Source organism: Anolis sagrei, chromosome 4, assembly GCF_037176765.1.
Source record: "Anolis sagrei isolate rAnoSag1 chromosome 4, rAnoSag1.mat, whole genome shotgun sequence".
NCBI lineage: Eukaryota > Metazoa > Chordata > Lepidosauria > Squamata > Dactyloidae > Anolis > Anolis sagrei.
Window position 1 is genome coordinate 52180777 of NC_090024.1, and position 19114 is coordinate 52199890.

The 19114-nt window shown below is 37.5% G+C and overlaps 1 protein-coding gene across 2 annotated transcripts in view; it reads right to left on the minus strand.

The window, feature by feature from the left end:
* The window catches only part of SNTG1 (syntrophin gamma 1), a 299235-nt gene that overhangs the window by 74331 nt on the left and 205790 nt on the right, over positions 1 to 19114 (minus strand). For both annotated transcript variants that reach the window (XM_067467429.1, XM_060775287.2), the window contains exon 12: positions 8378 to 8507. In XM_067467429.1, the coding sequence (XP_067323530.1) occupies positions 8378 to 8507 (130 nt within the window). The remainder of the gene's footprint in view (positions 1 to 8377; positions 8508 to 19114) is intronic.

Below are 19114 nucleotides of genomic sequence, written 5' to 3' on the forward strand. Positions count from 1 at the left end.
GGCTCGTGCTTAATTTTTCATCCAGTGTGAACTATTGTGTGGGCAGGCTTTTCTCTAACCTGCACATGTTCTGAGGGAATGACATTCAGAGGGGAACATCCATGGAAAAAGACATGTCCCCATTAATTAGGGACATCAAAATAACTGTACTGATATACAAGTAACTGGGACAATGGAACTAGATGTGGAAATTTACCTTTGCCTTTTTCAGGACCCCCCATGAACCAAGAAAAACAAGTTAACTCTTGGCATGGGCTTTGAAAAAAAATCACAGCTGGACCTGGTAATTTGTCCATTATAGACCAGGACAGGGAGCACAACACTTGGATATGAGAGAGGGTGGCAAAGACACCACTGAATCTGTATAGTGACAACTATCAAATCCTAAGGCTTTCGGCAGGATTGGATGAGACCAACTTCCTCAGATGATGGAATGGGGGGTGGGGGGTGATGAGTCCCTAGAGACTCACTGGGACACAATAGTTCACTTCTACATGGTTCACTTCACCAACAGTCTGTTTGCCACCATCTTCCATGGATCATGCATCAGCATCTCCCAAGCTAGACAATCTTGCTGCCTACATAATCTGGGGGTCACCCCTATTACTTTGTTCTTGTCATGGAATGAGCTGGTAGCAAATGGATATAGTGACTACCCACCTCAATGTTGGTCACTAATCCAATGCTCCACTACTTGCTCTGAGGAAAACATCTTCAGGGAAAGACACTGTTAATGGGTTGAAAATGCTCAAGCAACTGCTATTTTGCCATAATGGCAGCAAGTAGTATTTAAACACAATTTAGCCTTTATTTAAACAGTATTTGCCCTGACAATGGAGCAGGTACCATAGTATCTGCAATGCTTCACTATGAAGAAGAACACTTTACTCAGAGTGTGACACTGGGAGCTTGATGGTTTGGGAAACCCAGGTGGATAGTAAAAAGGCAAACTGGGAGTGGAAGACAGAGGAGAAAACAAATGTTCTCCCTGTCTACTTCATGCTGTACTCTGCTTTTCACTGGCCCAACTTCCAAACTGAAAATCCTGGCTTGATGATTAAGAGGCACATAAGCGGAGACACTGAACATCAGTTGATACCAATTAAATTGTAATTATTCTAATAATTCATTGAAATTCTAAGTTCTAAGTTTGTTTCTTTGCTGAGGTAAGTGACACTAAAAAGCCTAGATACACTGTGAAAAAATATGAGGGTTTGAAAGGCCTACCTACTTCATTCACAGTTAAATATAGGATATTTTTAACACTCTCGAAAATCCAGCTGCATCAATTACACATGCCAGCTAGTGTCCCAAGTCAGCTGAAACATCTGTCATCAGGCGTTTCCACTATAATGAGAATACAACTGCAACTTGCATAAAGAACCTGCTATGTATTAACAATACAAGCAGCCCACAGATGATCTACAAGACTGATCAATTGCACATCTGTTTGCATTTCATTTTCAGAATTGCTTTTCTTTTTACTTTAAGGCAAGATAATATTTCTCCCTCTGCTAGAAAAAAAATCCAAGAGCATTTTAGGATCCTTTACTCACCAGAGTATTAATGTATCATTGGAGTGTGGTGCAATAGTAGAGATAACCACTTCATCAAGTATCTAAGCATCTTGCTTGTCATGCTCACCAGTCCTTGCTAAATGAAAGGAGCACAAAGCTTCCAGTGAACCTGAACCTTAAATGGAGAGCTGATGGACAATGACCTTCCTCAGTCCTAAAGCTTTGTTGCAGCTCAGATTTAGGATTATGTGCAGTTTCACTGGAAAATCAATCTCAGATCTTCCTTTTGCATAAAGCTTGACCCTTAAATAGTAGGAAGCAGACCTCCCTGAATTAAAAAATACATTGAAATTGCAGGGCAAGAACTTAGATAAATTATTTTTAGGATCATAATTCCCAGAACACTCCACCCAGCATGCTAATTGGCCATACTGAGAGGTATATTGTGAGCTGTAATATAATAAAACAACTTTTCTGGGCTCTGTTCAGGAGGTTGCTCTAAATAAAAATAAAAAAAGTTTTTTTCCTGCACAAAAATGTTATTTTTTGTACAAAATCACCTGAGTTTTGTGCAGAATTAGCAATTTGCAAATGTTATCATCAGTTCAGCATTTTTCTTGTGAGACTTTCTCAACACTTGTAAAAAGATTATTCTTTCCATCTCTATGAAATAAAAGGATAGAAAGGGAAGGAGATTCTTTGATCAAAATTCTTTTGGAAGCACAAATAAAAAATGAAGGTTAAGAACCTTCATCACATTAATTTAGCAAGAAGAGCAGCTGGATGGACCTCACTACAACTAGATACCCTGAAGTCCTTCCATAAAGCTGCTCAGCCATTTGAACTCTATTTCATGAATGAATGTTAATATTGCAGATAAATTTCCAATTTTATTTGGATGCATTCTTTTTAAACAAGCAGTTTAGCACTTAGAAACAGGACTGCTCAATATTAAGCCATGGTTTCTGTAGATCATCTCTAGTGTGGCTTGAGAGAATGAATCCTAGGTAATTGTATTTTAATTATTAAATCTTAGTGCTGCAACACACTGAGTGATCTGACCAGACTGACCCTATACTGTATAGGTCAAATACTTGGTTGATGGAATTAATGAAGAGGAACTAATTGGTTCATCCTCATTCCTGAGGTCATGGAATTAAATGACGGAGATACTAAGTGGAGATAAGAATTTTTGAAATAAAATATGCAGAAGCCATTACTTTGTTAATAGATTCCACATTTGATTAGTTCATTCCAGACCTGTCAGTGGCTTATGATACTGTAAACCACCGCCTCCTCCTGAGAAAAATGTATAATATCACAAAGGACTACCATCTCACCCGCCTGATAGGAAACCTGCTACAAAACAGGAGCTTCTTTGTTGAGTTCCAGGGCCAGAGAAGCAGATGGTGGAAACAGAAGAACGGCCTGCCTCAGGGGAGCGTGCTTGCTCCACCCATGTTCAACATCTACATAAATGACCAGCCACTGCCAGAAGGGACAGAGAGTTTAATCTATGCTGATAACCGTGCCATCACCGCTCAAGCAGGGAGCTATGAGATGGTTGAACAGAAGCTCTCTGAAGTTCTAGGTGCTCTTACTGCCTATTACAGGGGAAAACAGCTGATCCCTAATCCATTTAAAACACAGACATGTGCTTTTCACCTTAAGAACAGACAAGCATCCCGAGCTCTGAGAATTACATGGGAAGGAATCCCACTGGAGCATTGCAGCGCACCCAAATACCTGGGAGTCACTCTGGACCGTGCTCTGACCTACAAGAAGCACTGCCTGAATATCAAGCAAAGGTTGGGTGCTAGAAACAATATCATACGAAAGCTGACTGGCACAACCTGGGGACCACATCCAGACACAGTGAAGACATCTGCCCTTGCACTATGCTACTCTGTTGCTGAGTATGCATGCCCAGTATGGAACACATCTCACGACGCTAAAACAGTGGATGTGGCTCTTAATGAGACATGCCGCATTATCACGGGGTGTCTGCGCCCTACACCACTAAAGAAATTACACAATCTAGCCGGTATTGCACCATCTGACATCCGCCAGGAAGTAGCAACCAATAGTGAAAGTACCAAGGCAGTGACATCTCTAGCTCATCCCTTGTTTGGGTATCAGTGAGCATGTCAATGACTTAAATCAAGAAATAGTTTTCTAAGATCTACAGAGACACTTGCTGGAACACCTCAGCAAGCGAGAGTCCAAAAGTGGCAGCCTCAAACCCAGAATCTCACTCAATGGCTGATACCAAATGGGAGACTCTCCCCTGGGCACACAGAAAACTGGGTGACTTGGAAGGCGCTAAACAGACTGCGCTCTGGCACCACGAGATGCAGAGCCAATCTTAAGAAATTGGGCTACAAAGTGGACTCCACGACATGCGAGTGTGGAGAAGAGCAAACCACTGACCGCCTGCTGCAATGCACCCTGAGCCCTGCCACATGCACAATGGTGGACCTCCTTGCAGCAACACCAGAGGCACTCCAAGTGGCCAGTTACTGGTCAAAGGACATTTAATCAACTACCAAGCTTGCAAACTTTGTGTTTTGTCTGTCTGTTTGTTTGTTTTGTTAAAAATGTAATACAAATGTCTGGTTGCTCCTGACACGATAAATAAATAAATAATTTCCAGACCTAACTCATATGCAAGCGCACATAGCATACCATAAAACAGGATCTTTAAAGGCACTTATGGTAGTCACTAATTCTCTTGCTGGTGAACAATAATGAAGCATATCTAATGTAAACATTTTAGAGCAATCTTAGATTGTTTTTTTAAGAGTGTCAGTCTATTTAGCTGTGTAAATAATTCACAAATAAACATTACTTTTGTTCTTTGTAACTCTGGCAATATTGATCTAAGATGGTAAAAGCGTTCACAAATCTGTTTCTGAGTGAAAAAATGTCAAGCTCTATGATAGAATGCACCCTCTTTTTGTTTTTGTTTTGTTCCAAAGATTGCATTTTCCATGACATATATTTACATTTCACATAGAAACCTCCCAAACAAAAGCCTTTCTAAACATTGAAATATCACCAAAATGCATAAGATCTCTCAGAATTTCTCACAGTGGATAATGTGGATTATCTGATTTGATAATCTGGATTATATGACAGTATAGAAGGGGCCTATGATGGAATAATAGAATGACAGAATTGTAAGAGACCACATGGGTCATCTAGTCCAACCCCTTGCCATGCAGGATGGTTAGTTCCATGGTTGTATTACCACAAGCAAAGTACTGAGTTCTCTAAGCTACAAGGTTGTTTTTTTTTTTAAAAAAAACATGCAATAGCATTCTCTATCTTTGATGTCTAATTTAGAACTCTTTAAAAAAAAAACAGTTCCATATACCCAAAGCACAGACTTCAATTATTTTTGTAAAAAGAAAAAGTAATGGGACAACCCACCATACTATATTTTAAAGATGTGGGACAAATTATGTGATTTTTCTATACCCATCCTAAACTTATGGTGGTTCTTTTCAGCTCCTTTATTTTTCCTCATTGAAACAACAGCAGTTGTTTCAAGCTGCCTAGCACCATGCTTCCTTGTTCTGTTTGCCAGATTACAAAAAAAAAAGGGGGGGTTTAGAAAAGTACAGCTAGAGAAACATTGCTCAGACACCCAAGAGGCTTCAGGTGAAATTCCACCATGTTTCTTATTGATTAGGTTACTCGGCTTGCTTCCCGATCATCTATGTGAAACAAAGATCGAAAGCTAGTAAGTGAAAGTAGTATTACATGGGCCAGAATTCCTTGATGCTATTCTGTGGCAAGCTAGAGTTATCTCTGAAGCTAGTTTATCTGTAATTTATAGAGCTTAACCTTAGAACAGCTTTTCCACAAGGCTTTCAAACGATATCTTTTCATAGAGGATGTAGAGGATGATCGTGTGTTATTTTTTCTGATTTGTTTTCTATGTTTTCATAATGGTATGGCAAAAATATTTCTACACCTCAGAAAGTTGAAACATCTGAGATACTAATACATTGACACTATGTATTAAGTACTGTGATGTCTCGAGCCAAATGTAGAGGGCTGCCACCAATTGTACGGTTCAAACCCAACAATAGACAGGGTATAGAGATTTTATCTTTAAAGATCCCCAACCGCTGTCACCAATTGTAAAAGTGCACACACCACTTGTACAGATGTGGATGATTATAGAGGAGGCCAATTGTTATTTGTAATTTAAGGTAACTGCCACCAACATGAGGTATTGGCGATGAGATCTGGCTCTACAGACGCAGATTAATGGAGATGAGACGGTCTTCAACAAAAGTTAACAAGTTTATTGTGTACAAAGCGTATGTTTGCAGGCTGTTAAATAACTTAAAGAACTTTGAATATAACTTAGTTTGTTACACAGTCCACTCTTCTAGATGACACAGCTCATGATTAACTTTTACTGTGAAGCACTTTGGTGAACAATGTTTCCTAATATGAATAGCCTTCCCACTTGATCTTTCCTTGATCAAATCCCTGATCTCTAGTCCTTCCCTGACTAGAGATCTTAACAAGCTTCCTTTAGTCTACTTTAACTAAAGACTGATCAGGTTTCTCCTTTCAACCTTCCTAGATTGAAAAACCTCTAGCTATTCACACACACCTCTCCCAGGCTTTTCCAAACCTCTCCACTCACTCTCACTCTAACTGCCCTTTTTCCAAAGACACACATAACATCTCCCCCTTGGCTCCGCCCACTTCTCACTCTCTGAGCTAGCCTGCCTGGTTTCCTTGGCAACGCTCCCTGTTGGTTCAAACTAGATAACTCTAGTCTTAGCTAATGTTACAAACATAAACATACACTCTAACATTTAAACATATACATAGTATCAATGACTTCTGCACAAGTACATATAAGAATGTAATTCAAAGTAGATTCTCAGCTATTTGCTACTTTAGCTTGCTCGACTGTGTGCTGAAACCTTCATAACTATTTTGATATTCTGACACCACATGTCAAATGAAACCATAATCACTGGTGACCTAAGGTAAGACATCTTACATAGAAAATGTACAAAAATTGTTAACAGCAACATTTTAATGCCAATAGCCATCTTGCTAAAGTCAGATGGATCATGCTTCTAATCACACCTTGCTACTGCTAAATATTAATGCACTTATCATTATTTGTAACCATGTAGCTAAAATGTTCTTTTTGCCCTTAAGCATCTCTGAATGTCTGAATGTTCAGTTGCTGCTTATGCTGTCAAATATGCAACTCTTACTACTGCTGCTTTAAAAGAACATTATGACTAGAGTACAGATCAATTCCCCATCAGTCCAAAAGGCATTATGGAAGCTGGGGGACCCAGTTGCAAATAAATAGAGCAATTTCATCCTGACAGGCCATTAACTACAAGCATTTAAGCTTTATGACATGTCACACTAAATGCACAAAGGAACCACTTAGCTGCCCCTCTCTTTTTGCTCACCCTCATGAGATACTGTACTAGCAATGGCACGTGATATCAAAGGAGCCATCATACTACTGGTGAAAGGAGGCGATCATCTTACAGAGTTGTAAGAATTCATGTATTGCTCTACATCACAGCTTAATTTTGATTATACAATATATTTGGCTATGGAGAACTTAGAACAGGGGTGAGGCTCATTTAGATATTGTTAGCCAGCATAGTAAATGGTGAGAAATATTAGTATACAGCCCGACATCATCTTGAGGTTCCCATCATTACCATTCTGATTTAGGAGAACAATGTGAGAATGGAGTAAAGCCCAGTTAACCTTTTTTTTATAACACAGAAAAGCTTTCATGACACAATGTCATAGGCAGCACCAACCTGTACAAATCATATTTCATTGTAAAGAAGAGGATGTCTTCTCTTTACTTTAAGCTGATTCATAAAACCAGAGTCTGGTTTTAAAACTGTTAAAAACTAGATTTCTTCTGACATTTATTTTACAAATTGGGGAGCTAAAGAAGTGTTCTATTAGGTTGCCACTGCTATTAGGATCTTCTAAACGTATGTGAATAGTTCTGTTTATGTGGACTAAACAACATTTCCATTGATAGCAGAATGTAACAAAATCATTACTGTAAAATAAAACTTTTTTTAAAGAAATTAAAACTGAGCTGATTTACATGGCTTAGAATTTTGTGGTTGGCAGAAGTATGTCTGTCTATAATGTTTCTAGATGCATGTGGAGGATATTGTAGATATAGAGAACTCAATATTTGTTTGTTTGTTTGTTTACAACATTTCTACCCTGCCTTTCTCCCCCAGAGGGGACTTAAGACAGCTTAGACTTAGGCAGCTATTTGATACCTTTCAAAACAAAATACTGTTGAAATAAACATTTAAATAGAATTATAAAATACATTAAAACATTTAAACATATAAAACAATGTTTTCACTGTTAGCCACTTTATCCAGGAAAGCTATGCTAGAAAAACTAGTTTAAAATAAGGGAAATGGTACACTGGTAGAATGTCGTTATCTTCATTTATGCCAGATTGATTTTACAGAAGTTTCTACTGCATAAGAACTTTATGGAGGAGATGAAACTAGGCAAAAACCCTAGCATCAGTTCAGCGATACACAAAGCTCTTAAGTTTGGCTGGTATCACAAAAAAGAAAATAATAGGGATAGTTATAAACTGAACTATAGCACTATAGGGGAAATTAATTTTGCTTTCAAGAAGCTTTCAAAATGGAAGCTGAGTTGAAGACAGACTTGAGTGAATGTCTCCAGGGAAACTTCAAACATAGTTTATGCACAGATAATTCTGTGTTTAAGCTCATGAGGCCTGTATGACAGTTGGGATCAAATGTAACTGAGAACTCTGATAAATTTCTCAGAAGAATACTTACATTGTGCTTTGTGAGGTTGGAAATATTCGTTGCTATTGCTTGTAGCCAGTCAATACAGTCTTCAGCAGAGAGACACTGAATTATTCCACTACAAATGCCATCCACAGCAATTACCTGGAATGCGTTTTGCCTATAGACACATCATAATAGATCAGGACAGGAGACAAGTGCACAAGTTCAATATTACCAACTTAATAATAGTTGTAGAAAGACTTCAAAATATTCCCTCACCCACCTCTTCTCCACAATAAAACTCAGTGGACTTTTACTGCTTCTCCTATTTTATGCGTAATTCTTTTCTATATTTAGCTTTCATACGTGGCACATCTCCAAATAAATCTTGGCAAAACCTGCCGAAGCAACTGAACACAGATTGCTCACTCTGGGTGATTTTCCTAAGGCAAAATGCTTGAAAATGTGTTTGATTAGAACAATATAGGTGTTTCACTTTATGCTGTATCTCCTGATAATATTCTGGATCATATTCTTCCTTGACATTCTTGGCTGATCCTTTGTATCCACATATTCTACATCCATGGATTCTATCTTCCACAGCCTTAAGATTACCACCACATACTGCCACCCCAAATTAAAAATTATCAAAAGTAAACTTGATTTTACCATTTTTATAAGAGATATCATTTTGTAATATTATTGTATATAATGGAACTTGAGCATGCAAAAATACTACTATCCATGGGGGATTTTGGAACATCTAGACTGACTACAAAGATTACTGTAGAATCAGATCATCCCTCCAGTAGCCAAAGGCTGCACAGGGCTGATCTAGGATAACATGTGGCAAGGCCATTTAATGCAGCCTTGTCCCGCTTTGCCCAAAGTCAGGGGAAAGTATGGATTTGCTCCTGTGGGAACAGTTGGGCAAGTTGCAAAATGGAACCAGCTGCAACCATTCCCACTTCCATCCCATGTTTCCTGGACTCAGGAGGCTTGGGGACATGGTATAGCAGTCCTTCTACCTCCGCCATGTCATGGAGGTATCTGTCCATAACACAATCCTACCTCACAGCTATCACATGCACTGATGTCAGTTTGGAAGAGAGAAGATAGGAAGTGGGTTCCTTCTCTTCCCCTGACCTCTTCCTTGGTACCCCATCAGCCTGCTCAATTTCACTGAAGGCATACAGGTAGGACCCATGTTGCGGGGAGTGAGTGCTGCAAAATGGAGGGCAGGGAGGACATTTAGGATGACTGCAGAGTAGTGCAGAACCATGTTGGGTGTGCTGGGCAGTCAGGACTCCATCCTGCCTTCAAAGCAGTTGGGGGGTAGGCCAAACTTGAAGCCTATCCAGCATAGCACATGCTGGATCGACCTCACATTATCCATCAGTGTAGATGCAGCCTATGTTGTACTAAAAGTAAATCTTGCTAACATAAACCAAAACTATTCTGTAAAAAAACACAAGAAATTGTAATAAAACAGATAATAACCTAACTTTCCTACTCATCATGATAAAAACGTATTAAAGCATAATTGGCTTTCCCTACTAGGTTTTGCTTGTTTCTAAGTTGAATAGCTTCAAAACCTACTTAAGATTAGGGTTGGAGAACTCAGGATTGATCTACATAACTTCATAACTTGGAAAATGAGTTAACAGAAAGTCATTGGTGATTATATGTTTTTCATGATTTTTAAATGGGTTTTATAATGTGTGTTAAATGTTTTAATTATGTTTTATGAACAATATGGCATTAAATTGGTGCCAATTTGTAAGCCGTCTCGAGGCTGAGAGAGGTGGCATAAAATGCTGTAAACAAATAAATAAATAATTATTGCACTTCTGTAACATTTTAAAATAAACCAAATCAAATAAAACTGTGTGGAACTTCAATATAAAACAAAGTCATCTAAGCATTCTGTGTCAGTAGCATTCTGCATATCTTCACTGCTGTCTGTACTATACTACACATTATTCACTTACTTCAAAGAACAAGTAATTATAAAGCCTTAAGAAAAATTGGATATTGAGACACTCAGGGCACAATATCTTTAGCTAATAGTCTTTTTGGCACCCTGCCTGATGGGTCTATATGGCTTCAGAGTCATACTAAGAGGACTGCATTTCATGATTTAAATCAACTTTGAGTTTGCCAGACCAGAAACTGTGCAACAAGTCCATTCTTTCTTAATGATTTTATAACTCCCAGCTGAAAGTTTAGTCATTTTCAAAATGGTAACCATGTTAGCCACCCAGCAGCAAAAACAAACACACACAAAAACAAAAACAAACAAACAAACAAAAAAGGTGGGGGGAACATGGGCAGAACCCTTAAGAATCACCGATGTTTATTTAATCATGAGCTTTCATGGTTAGAAACCTACTTCTTCAGATGCAGTACTATTAAAGTCTTGAATTTATAAAGCATATCCATGCAGATTTAGAAGTGGCACGTTATCAGTTGAGTCAGCATTTGAAAATTTAGGGAAAGGGACATAATTTGCATCTTTCTGAATATTACATTCTATCCCATTCCCACAACTGTATATGTATACTTTATTACCTGAGGCTTCAATATCACTCTGTGCTGTAACTGAAGAAGTGGGTTTGTTTATATCCATTGAAGCTCATGCTAAAATAAAATAAAAAAACCTTAAACGTGCTATCACATCCCCATTTCCTCCCCCTGCATTCCTCTTTTTTGCACAATAAATTCTAACATTCTATTCATTTAAGCAGATACATTTCAGGCGTTAGAAGAAAATTGATCTTCAAATGTGTATATGGCAAATTCTTTAACTTCCTTTAACATTAAAAATGCTTTGGTCCATCTGGGTCAGGTTCAATTTGCATTAAGCGTAACAGTTTTCCTATATCTCCTTTACTGTGGCCATAAAGAATAGTACTTGGCTGTCTGTTTAAGGGGGATACTATTTCTTATTTATATATAACCATTATTTAGTGTACTTCATCAAATCAGATTTCAGGGGTTATTTGAAAAACTAATTACAACCACCTACATTTTCAATCCTAATGCAGTGACAATGTTAATGGTCAGGACAAAAACCAAGAAATAAAACTTCCAAGGCAGCCCATGACATTATAAAATGCCTACATAAATAACATTCTCAATATGGCATTGAAAAACTAGTAAAATAGTTCACAGACATAATGCTTTAGGAAACTTTTATTGGGGACTTACAGGTTCAGGGACAGACATATTGATTTCTGATATACCTGACTATCAGCAATGCTATTCTGTAAAACTATCACTCCCCCCACTTCGACAACTTGCATCGTTTTAAAGTAGTCAACTAAAGTAGTCACACACACACAATCACACACACACACACACATACACATGTTTCCTCAGGTGAGGAAAAATACATTATGGTTGAATAAAATGATGTCCTATTTTTAATGTTAGAATCTTACATGTAAGTAGATTTGAATACTAAGAACTTTCTTTTTTTTTATTAAATCTTTATTGAGTTTTATAGAATACATCGAAAGTGGGGGAATAATAAAAGAAGATAGAAAAGTAGGAAAAGTAAAGAATTGAAAGATAAACAAAAGGGGAAGGGAAAAAGTGGAGCCGAATAATGTCCAAAAAAAAATAAAATAATAAAAAAAAATCCAAAAAAAGTCCCAAAGAAAAAAGAAAAAAAAAGGGGGGGGGAGGAGGACTCCCTTCTGATTCTGCTCAGATCAACTTTTAATCATATTTATATGAATATTTAAAAGAAAAAAGAAAAAGATTGCAGGAACCCCACTCAAAAAAAAAAGGGAAAGAGTGGGGTTCCCCTTCCTGTCCTCCGTTACACCTCGTGTTCTTCTATGCTGGTTTGTCCAAATATTCTTCAATCATTGACCAATTCGTCTCTTTTATTACTTTTCCTGTGTTCTTTTTCAAGAGAAAAGTCAGTTTGTCCATATCTTTTATTTCATTTATTTTGTTTAGCCATTGGGATTTTCCTGGAATGTCTTCCTGTTTCCACATCTTGGCGAAAACCATTCTTGCAGCTGTTGTTAAATATACAAACAATATGTCCTCGTTAGAATCCAATTTAATCTCCTCATCTACTATTCCCAGCAAATAATATTCTGCTTTTCTTGGGAAATTCTTTTTAAAATTTTTTTGAATTTCGTCGTGTATAACTCTCCAATATTTTTGAGATTTTTTGCAACTCCACCATAGGTGAAAGAAGGTCCCTTCGTGTTCATTACATTTCCAACAATTCTTTGATACATTCTTATACATGCAATTTAGTTTTACTGGAGTTATGTACCACCTATGAAACATCTTTAACCAATTTTCCTTTAGGTCCATCGCATAGGTGTACTTTAATTTTTTCTTCCATATTATTTCCCAGTCAACCATCGCAATTGGTCTTTTGAAATTTTCGGCCCATTTAACCATGCATCCTTTAATTAGTTCGGTCTCCGTTGACCATTCTAATAGTTTTTCATATAATTTAGTTATACATTTCGTGTCTGTTTTTAAGAATTTGTCCCAAAATACTTCTTTAATCTGAAATCCTTGTTTTAAATCCTGAGCATATTGCTCCTTGATTTGCAGATAATGTAGCCAGGTGATTCTAGGGAAATTTTGATTGATTTCTTGATGGGGTTTCAAAACCATTAAGTCCTTATTTAGAAGTTCTTTGTAAGTTGGCCAGGTCGTCCAGCCCAATAATCTCCTTTGTTTGGCTTCCATAGGGGAGATCCAAAGAGGAGTTTTAGAATAAAAGTAATTTTTGTATCTCTCCCAAATTCTGATTAACGAGGATCGGATGAAATGATTGCCAAAATTTCTTTCCTTCTGTTCTCTTCCGTACCATAAATAGGCGTGCCAACCTACCCGAAGGTCGTGGCCTTCTAGAGTGAGAAGTTTTTCCCTTTTTAAAGTCATCCAGTCCTTTAACCAAATAAGGGCATTAGCTTCATGGTATAATTTAAAGTTGGGGAGACCAAATCCCCCTCTATCTTTTTTGTCTGTCAAAACTTGATATTTTATTCTCGGTTTTTTCCCTTTCCATACAAATTTTGAAATGTCTTTTCTCCATTCCTCAAATTTCTTCACATTCCTGATTATAGGTATATTCTGAAAAAGGTACTGTAGTTTCGGTAAAATTGACATTTTGATCAGCGCAATTCTACCCAAAAGGGAGAGGTTCAAATATTTCCATTTCTCTAGGTCTCTCTGTATCTCCTTCCATAGCCTTTCATAGTTATTTGTGAGAAGTTGAGCATTTTTCGATGTGATCCAGATTCCCAGATATTTCATCTTATTAACAATTGTTAGGCCTGATATTTCTTTCAATTTTTCTTGCTTTTCTTTTGTCATGTTCTTTGTTAAAATAGTAGTTTTTTGTTTATTTAGTTTGAAGCCTGCTAATTTCCCAAACTGTTCAATCATAAGCAGCCAGTCTTTAATGTTTTCACGTGGGTTTTCTATTATCCCAATTATATCATCGGCATAGGCTCTGGTCTTAAATTCTTGTTTGCCAATTTTAACCCCCTTTATGTTTCTATCATCCTTTATATTTTTCAGCAAGATTTCCAGTGCCATTATGAAAATTAGGGGTGAGATAGGGCATCCCTGTCTGGTGCCCTTCTCTATCTTGAGTTCTTCAGAGATTTGACCATTTATTTGTACCTTTGCCTTTTGGGTCTTATAAATTTCTTCCACTGCCGTAGTGAACTGGTGTCCCAAATCCATTTCTTTCATTAAAATTTTAAAGAAGTCCCAATTAAGATTATCAAATGCTTTTTCTGCATCAATAGCAAGAAAAGCTACTTCTTTTTGAGGATTAGCTTCAAAGTATTCGATCATATCTATAACCGTTCTCAGGTTGTCTCTGACATTTCTCTTGGGGAGGAAACCCACTTGTTCCTCCCCAATCCAATTGCTTAAAAAAGATTTTAGTCTTTGGGCCAAAATATTCGTAAAAATCTTATAATCCACATTCAGTAGGGAGATAGGTCTATAGTTACGTACATCTGTGGGGTCAGTTTGTTCTTTATGAATTACGATTATTTCCGCTTCAGTCCATGTGTCTGGTATACCCTGACCCTGAAGTACCCCGTTCATTACCTTTCTTAGATTTGGCATCAATTCCTTCATAAAAGTTTTATAATAGCCTGCGGAGAAGCCGTCAGGTCCTGGAGCTTTATTAGCATCCATTCTCCTTATGGCTGCTTCCACTTCTTCTTCAGTTATTTCTCTATTTAAATCTTCTCTTTGAGCCTCTGTGATCTTTGGGATATTAAATTTACTTAGATATTCCACTACCTCCCCTTTTGGGATTAAGTCGGAAGAGTACAGTCCTTCGTAATAAGTTTTAAAAGCTTTTAAGATTTCTTTATCAGTTGTTAACTCCATTTGTCCCAATCTAATTTTTGTTATTCGATTTGCTTGCTTCTTTTTCCGAACTTGTTTAGACAACCATTTACCCGCTTTATTTGCGTTTTCAAATTGATATTGCTTTAAAAATTTCAACTGTTTAGCTTGTTCCTCTATTTCTAAATTACGTCTTTTCTGATGCAGAGTTTCAATTTCCTTTATGAGATCTTCATTATTTGGTTGGAACTTCAGTTCACACTCTTTCATTTTAAGTTTGTTTAAAACCTCCTTTAGGTCTTTCCATCTAAGCTTATTGTTTCTTGCATTGTGTTGTATAAAATGGCCTCTCATAACAGCTTTAGCAGCATCCCATATTATATTGTGGTGTATTTCTGGAGTATTATTGATTTCCATGTATCTGTTGATTTTCTTCTTATATTTTTGAATATCAGGGTCTCTTTTTATTAAATTTTCATTTAATCTCCATCTGCCTTTTATTTTTTTTTTGGTTGATTAAAATTTCCAACGGAGAGTGATCGGAAATGTCTCTAGGTAAAATGTTTATATCCCAAATTTTTGTTATAATATTATTTGTGGCCCAGCACATGTCTATTCTCGACCAGGATTTATGCCTGTGGGAATAGAACGTATAGTCTCTCCTGCTTGGATTTTTCCACCTCCACACATCCTCTAATTTCTGATCCTCTTTCAAATCTAACAATTTTTTGGGTAGAGAATTCACCTTGCCTTTTGGTCCACTTTTTACAGGTTTTGTTTTGTCCAATTGACTGTTTAGTATGCCATTAAAATCTCCAAGAAGTATTAGATCGTCAAATTCCTCTTCTTCCAATTTCCCCTTAAGGGTCTCCACAAATTGAGTCTTAGGACCATTTGGGGCATAGATATTACAAATTAATGTCTTTTGATTTCCAAACATGATTCTTGCCGCTATCATTCTTCCTTCTGAGTCCTTAAAAGACAGTTCCGATTGTAAAGTATCTTTGATATATAGAGCTACCCCCCTTTTTTTCTTTTCAAAAGAGGAGTAATACAGTTTACCAATCTTCTCATTATTTAAATGGGCTGTATGTTTATGCATAATATGGGTTTCTTGTAAAGCCACGATGTCATATTTGTCTTTCTTCAACCTATTGAATAACTGTTTCCTTTTATTAGGGGAATTAAGGCCATTAACATTCAAAGAGAGTACCTTAATTTGCTGATCGATTGCCATTGGTAGATTCTTCTACATCAGATCCCGATTCGTCTGGTTCTTCATCCGGGTTGGAGGTTCCGTCGTCATCCGTTCCCTTTTTTGCATATTCTGGGGAGGTAAATCTGGCCCTTTTGCTGCGTTTCCCCTTTCTGGGGGTGAGTGAGGATGTTCCAGGAGCAAATTTACGTTGTGGTTTTGGAGATTCATCATGGGATTTTCCCTCTTCTAGCACAGGTTTTTGGTCCTTCATTAGCTTCTCATAAAAATCTCTGGCCTTTTCCACCGAAGTCAACCAATATTTGTTCTCATTCAGGGTCACCATTATCCCTTCCGAGCGTTCCCATCTAAATCTTATATTTCTCTTTTTCAACTCATCCGTAAGAAAAAAATATTGTCTGCGCCTCATTAGTGTTGATTTCGGGAATTCTCTCAGGACGGTTACCCTCATTCCATTAAATTGCAGTGGAATTTTGCTGTTACTTGAAAGGACTTCATCCCTTGTCCGTTTCATCAAAAATTTAACAATTGTATCTCTAGCAGTGTTGTTCTTTCTTGAGTATGTAGTCACAACACGATAAACTTGATCTACTTCTTTCTCCAGCTCCGACGTTGGTCTTTTCAGTGCTTTTGAGAGGATATCCAGGACTATCATTCTGATATCTTCATTTGGGTTTTCTTGGAGATTCCTAAGGCGTAGGTAATGCTCCAAATCTCTCATCTCCAGTACTTCCTGACTTTTTTCCATCTTCACTCTTTGTTTCTCCCATAAGGACACTTTCTGTTCTATATTTTTTTGTACTTTTTCCTTCTCCTTCGTTTTGACTTTTAAATCCTTTATGTCCCGCTTCATCGTGGTCATCTCTACATCAATTTTTCCGATTTCTTCTTTAAGGTCCTTCTTTAATTCATTCTTTAATTCTGTTTTTAATTCATCAATTTTATTTTGCATTTCTTTATTATGTTTCTCTTGTTTTGCCTCTAGGTCCTTTATCCCTTTCTCAAGTGATGTTTGGAGATTAGTTTGCGCTAATGCCAGATTTTGAATTTCCTTAACTACATCTTTCAGAGTGGGCTCTTGGGATCCTTGCGAGTTTCTTCTCTGCAAAAGTGACTGGTCAATCTTTGGGTCTTGTTTAATTTTGGTGGCTGGGTCTGCCTTCGCCTTTGGTGTCGTCATTGTGATAATAGATTAAAAAAATATCTTCCAATTAATTGCCAATCTAATAAGTTCTATAATTAATTATTGTATATTAAGCAAAATTGATTAAACAAATATTAATTGTACAAATCAGATCAAATCCATATATATAAAAAAAGACAAAGAATTAATTTGGTCTTATAAATCAGATCAATTCAATTACAATTGATTAATTAATTAATTTTTAATACTTATTTCAATTTATTAACTCCTTTAATTAATTCGTGGCCACAATTAATTGAATTTATAAAATGGAAGAGAAATTACACATTCGAAAAATTTATATTTAGATTGCTAATCGGTAAAAAAGCAAAAAAGAAATTGATTCCTCCTATCTTCTGCCGCTCCTGCCGCCCCTGCCGTCAATCCGCTGTCTTCGTTTCTTCTTTGAGTTTACACCTCTGTCCCACGTCGCTCCGTATAGTCCGTTGTTAGCACTGTTGTCCCTCCGTTGGACGATCCGCATTCACTTTGATGTCTGTGTTATCTTCCTTCTATCTCCTTCTATCTCCTTCTATCTCCTCCTCTCCATATCTCTATTTAATTCTATATTTAGTCAATATTCTTTGCACTTCCGCCCTTCTTTGCAATGGCGGGCGCTGTCTTTCCGCCCTGAGTCGCCAACTTCCGCCTGATAGTGTTCCCGATAAGTCCTCCGACCTATTGGTCCCGCTTGAAATGACTCCCCGGCTCCTCCCCTTCCTTAGTATCTGTTGCTTCGTCCGGTTTCCCTCTTTGTTTACAAGAAGGTCGCGTCGGAGTCAAAACATCATGGCGCCAAGGTCGGAAATTGTTTAACTTTCCTTCAGGCACTTTGTAAACAAGAATGGCGGAGTAGTAAAAGGAAATAGGAGGAGGAGAGGAGGGAAATTAATCTTATAAGTTGATATTAAATTTGGAATGCAGGATTGTAAATTGCCGTATTTATATTAGTTTTTAAAATAGATTTTCCACATCAAGCGGATCCGGTCAATCAATTCAGCTCTTCAGTCCTCCAATTTTTCCAATTTCCCAATTCCAAATTTCGAAATATCAAAATCGTCCAAATTAATCCTGCTTCTTTAAATCTTTAAATCTTTAAATCACAATTGGTCAAGTCCGGCAGTTATCTCCGAACTCGAGGAACGGAAGAAAAACGGGTAACTTTGCCCCGATTTCTGACTACCTTTTCTTTCCTTCGCAGAGTCAGAAAATATAAGATTTGTCCAGTTACTTACCCTCTATCCCGAGGGTTTTTGTTGTTTTTAAGATTCTTTGCTCTTAAATAGGTGGAAGAGCGACGGTAGTTCCTGCAGGGGTTCCCCCCTGCTCCCCACGGGGCAGCCCGCTACCGGCGGATATCTTCCCGGGTCCCTTTCGCCCCCTCCCTTGAGGGGAAGGTGGCTTTCGGGACCTTCGGGTAATCCTGCTCGGTTTCGCGTACCCTCAGCACTCGATCCGGCTGAGGAGGGGAGCTATTTGCTCTACCCGGCCGCACTCTGTGGGTCCTTGCTGAGGAGCTTCAGCAAGGCACTCCTGCCGCCATGCCGTCCCACCGGAAGTCTATATGAATACTAAGAACTTTCAAACATGCAGTCATTCCAAATGCATTAGAAGGACATGGATTCATATGAAAAATCTATTTCCTGTTCACACTTCATACTGCAGTCTCTCTGGCATATTCTTTGATCACTCCATAATTTCTGAAACTACTTTATTTTCCAACTGGCCGTAAATAACACATTTCTTCTGCATAAATGTATACATTTAATTTATTAAACCAATAGTCTACTTCACTTATAGACAATTAAAGTTTTGCTCAATACAACTGAAAACATTTCTATATAAATTAGAATTAAATACTTTAGTTCTCAATTATAAAGAATCTCAGAAGAAATGTACCTAAGAGTATTAATAGTATTTCTTTTCTTTCATTAAATGACTTTTATAAAGCCAAGCTACCATAAGTATAACTAGACAGCATAATCATTGATTCTTTATTGGCAAACCTGTGTGAAAAACATGGTCAGCAGTCTGG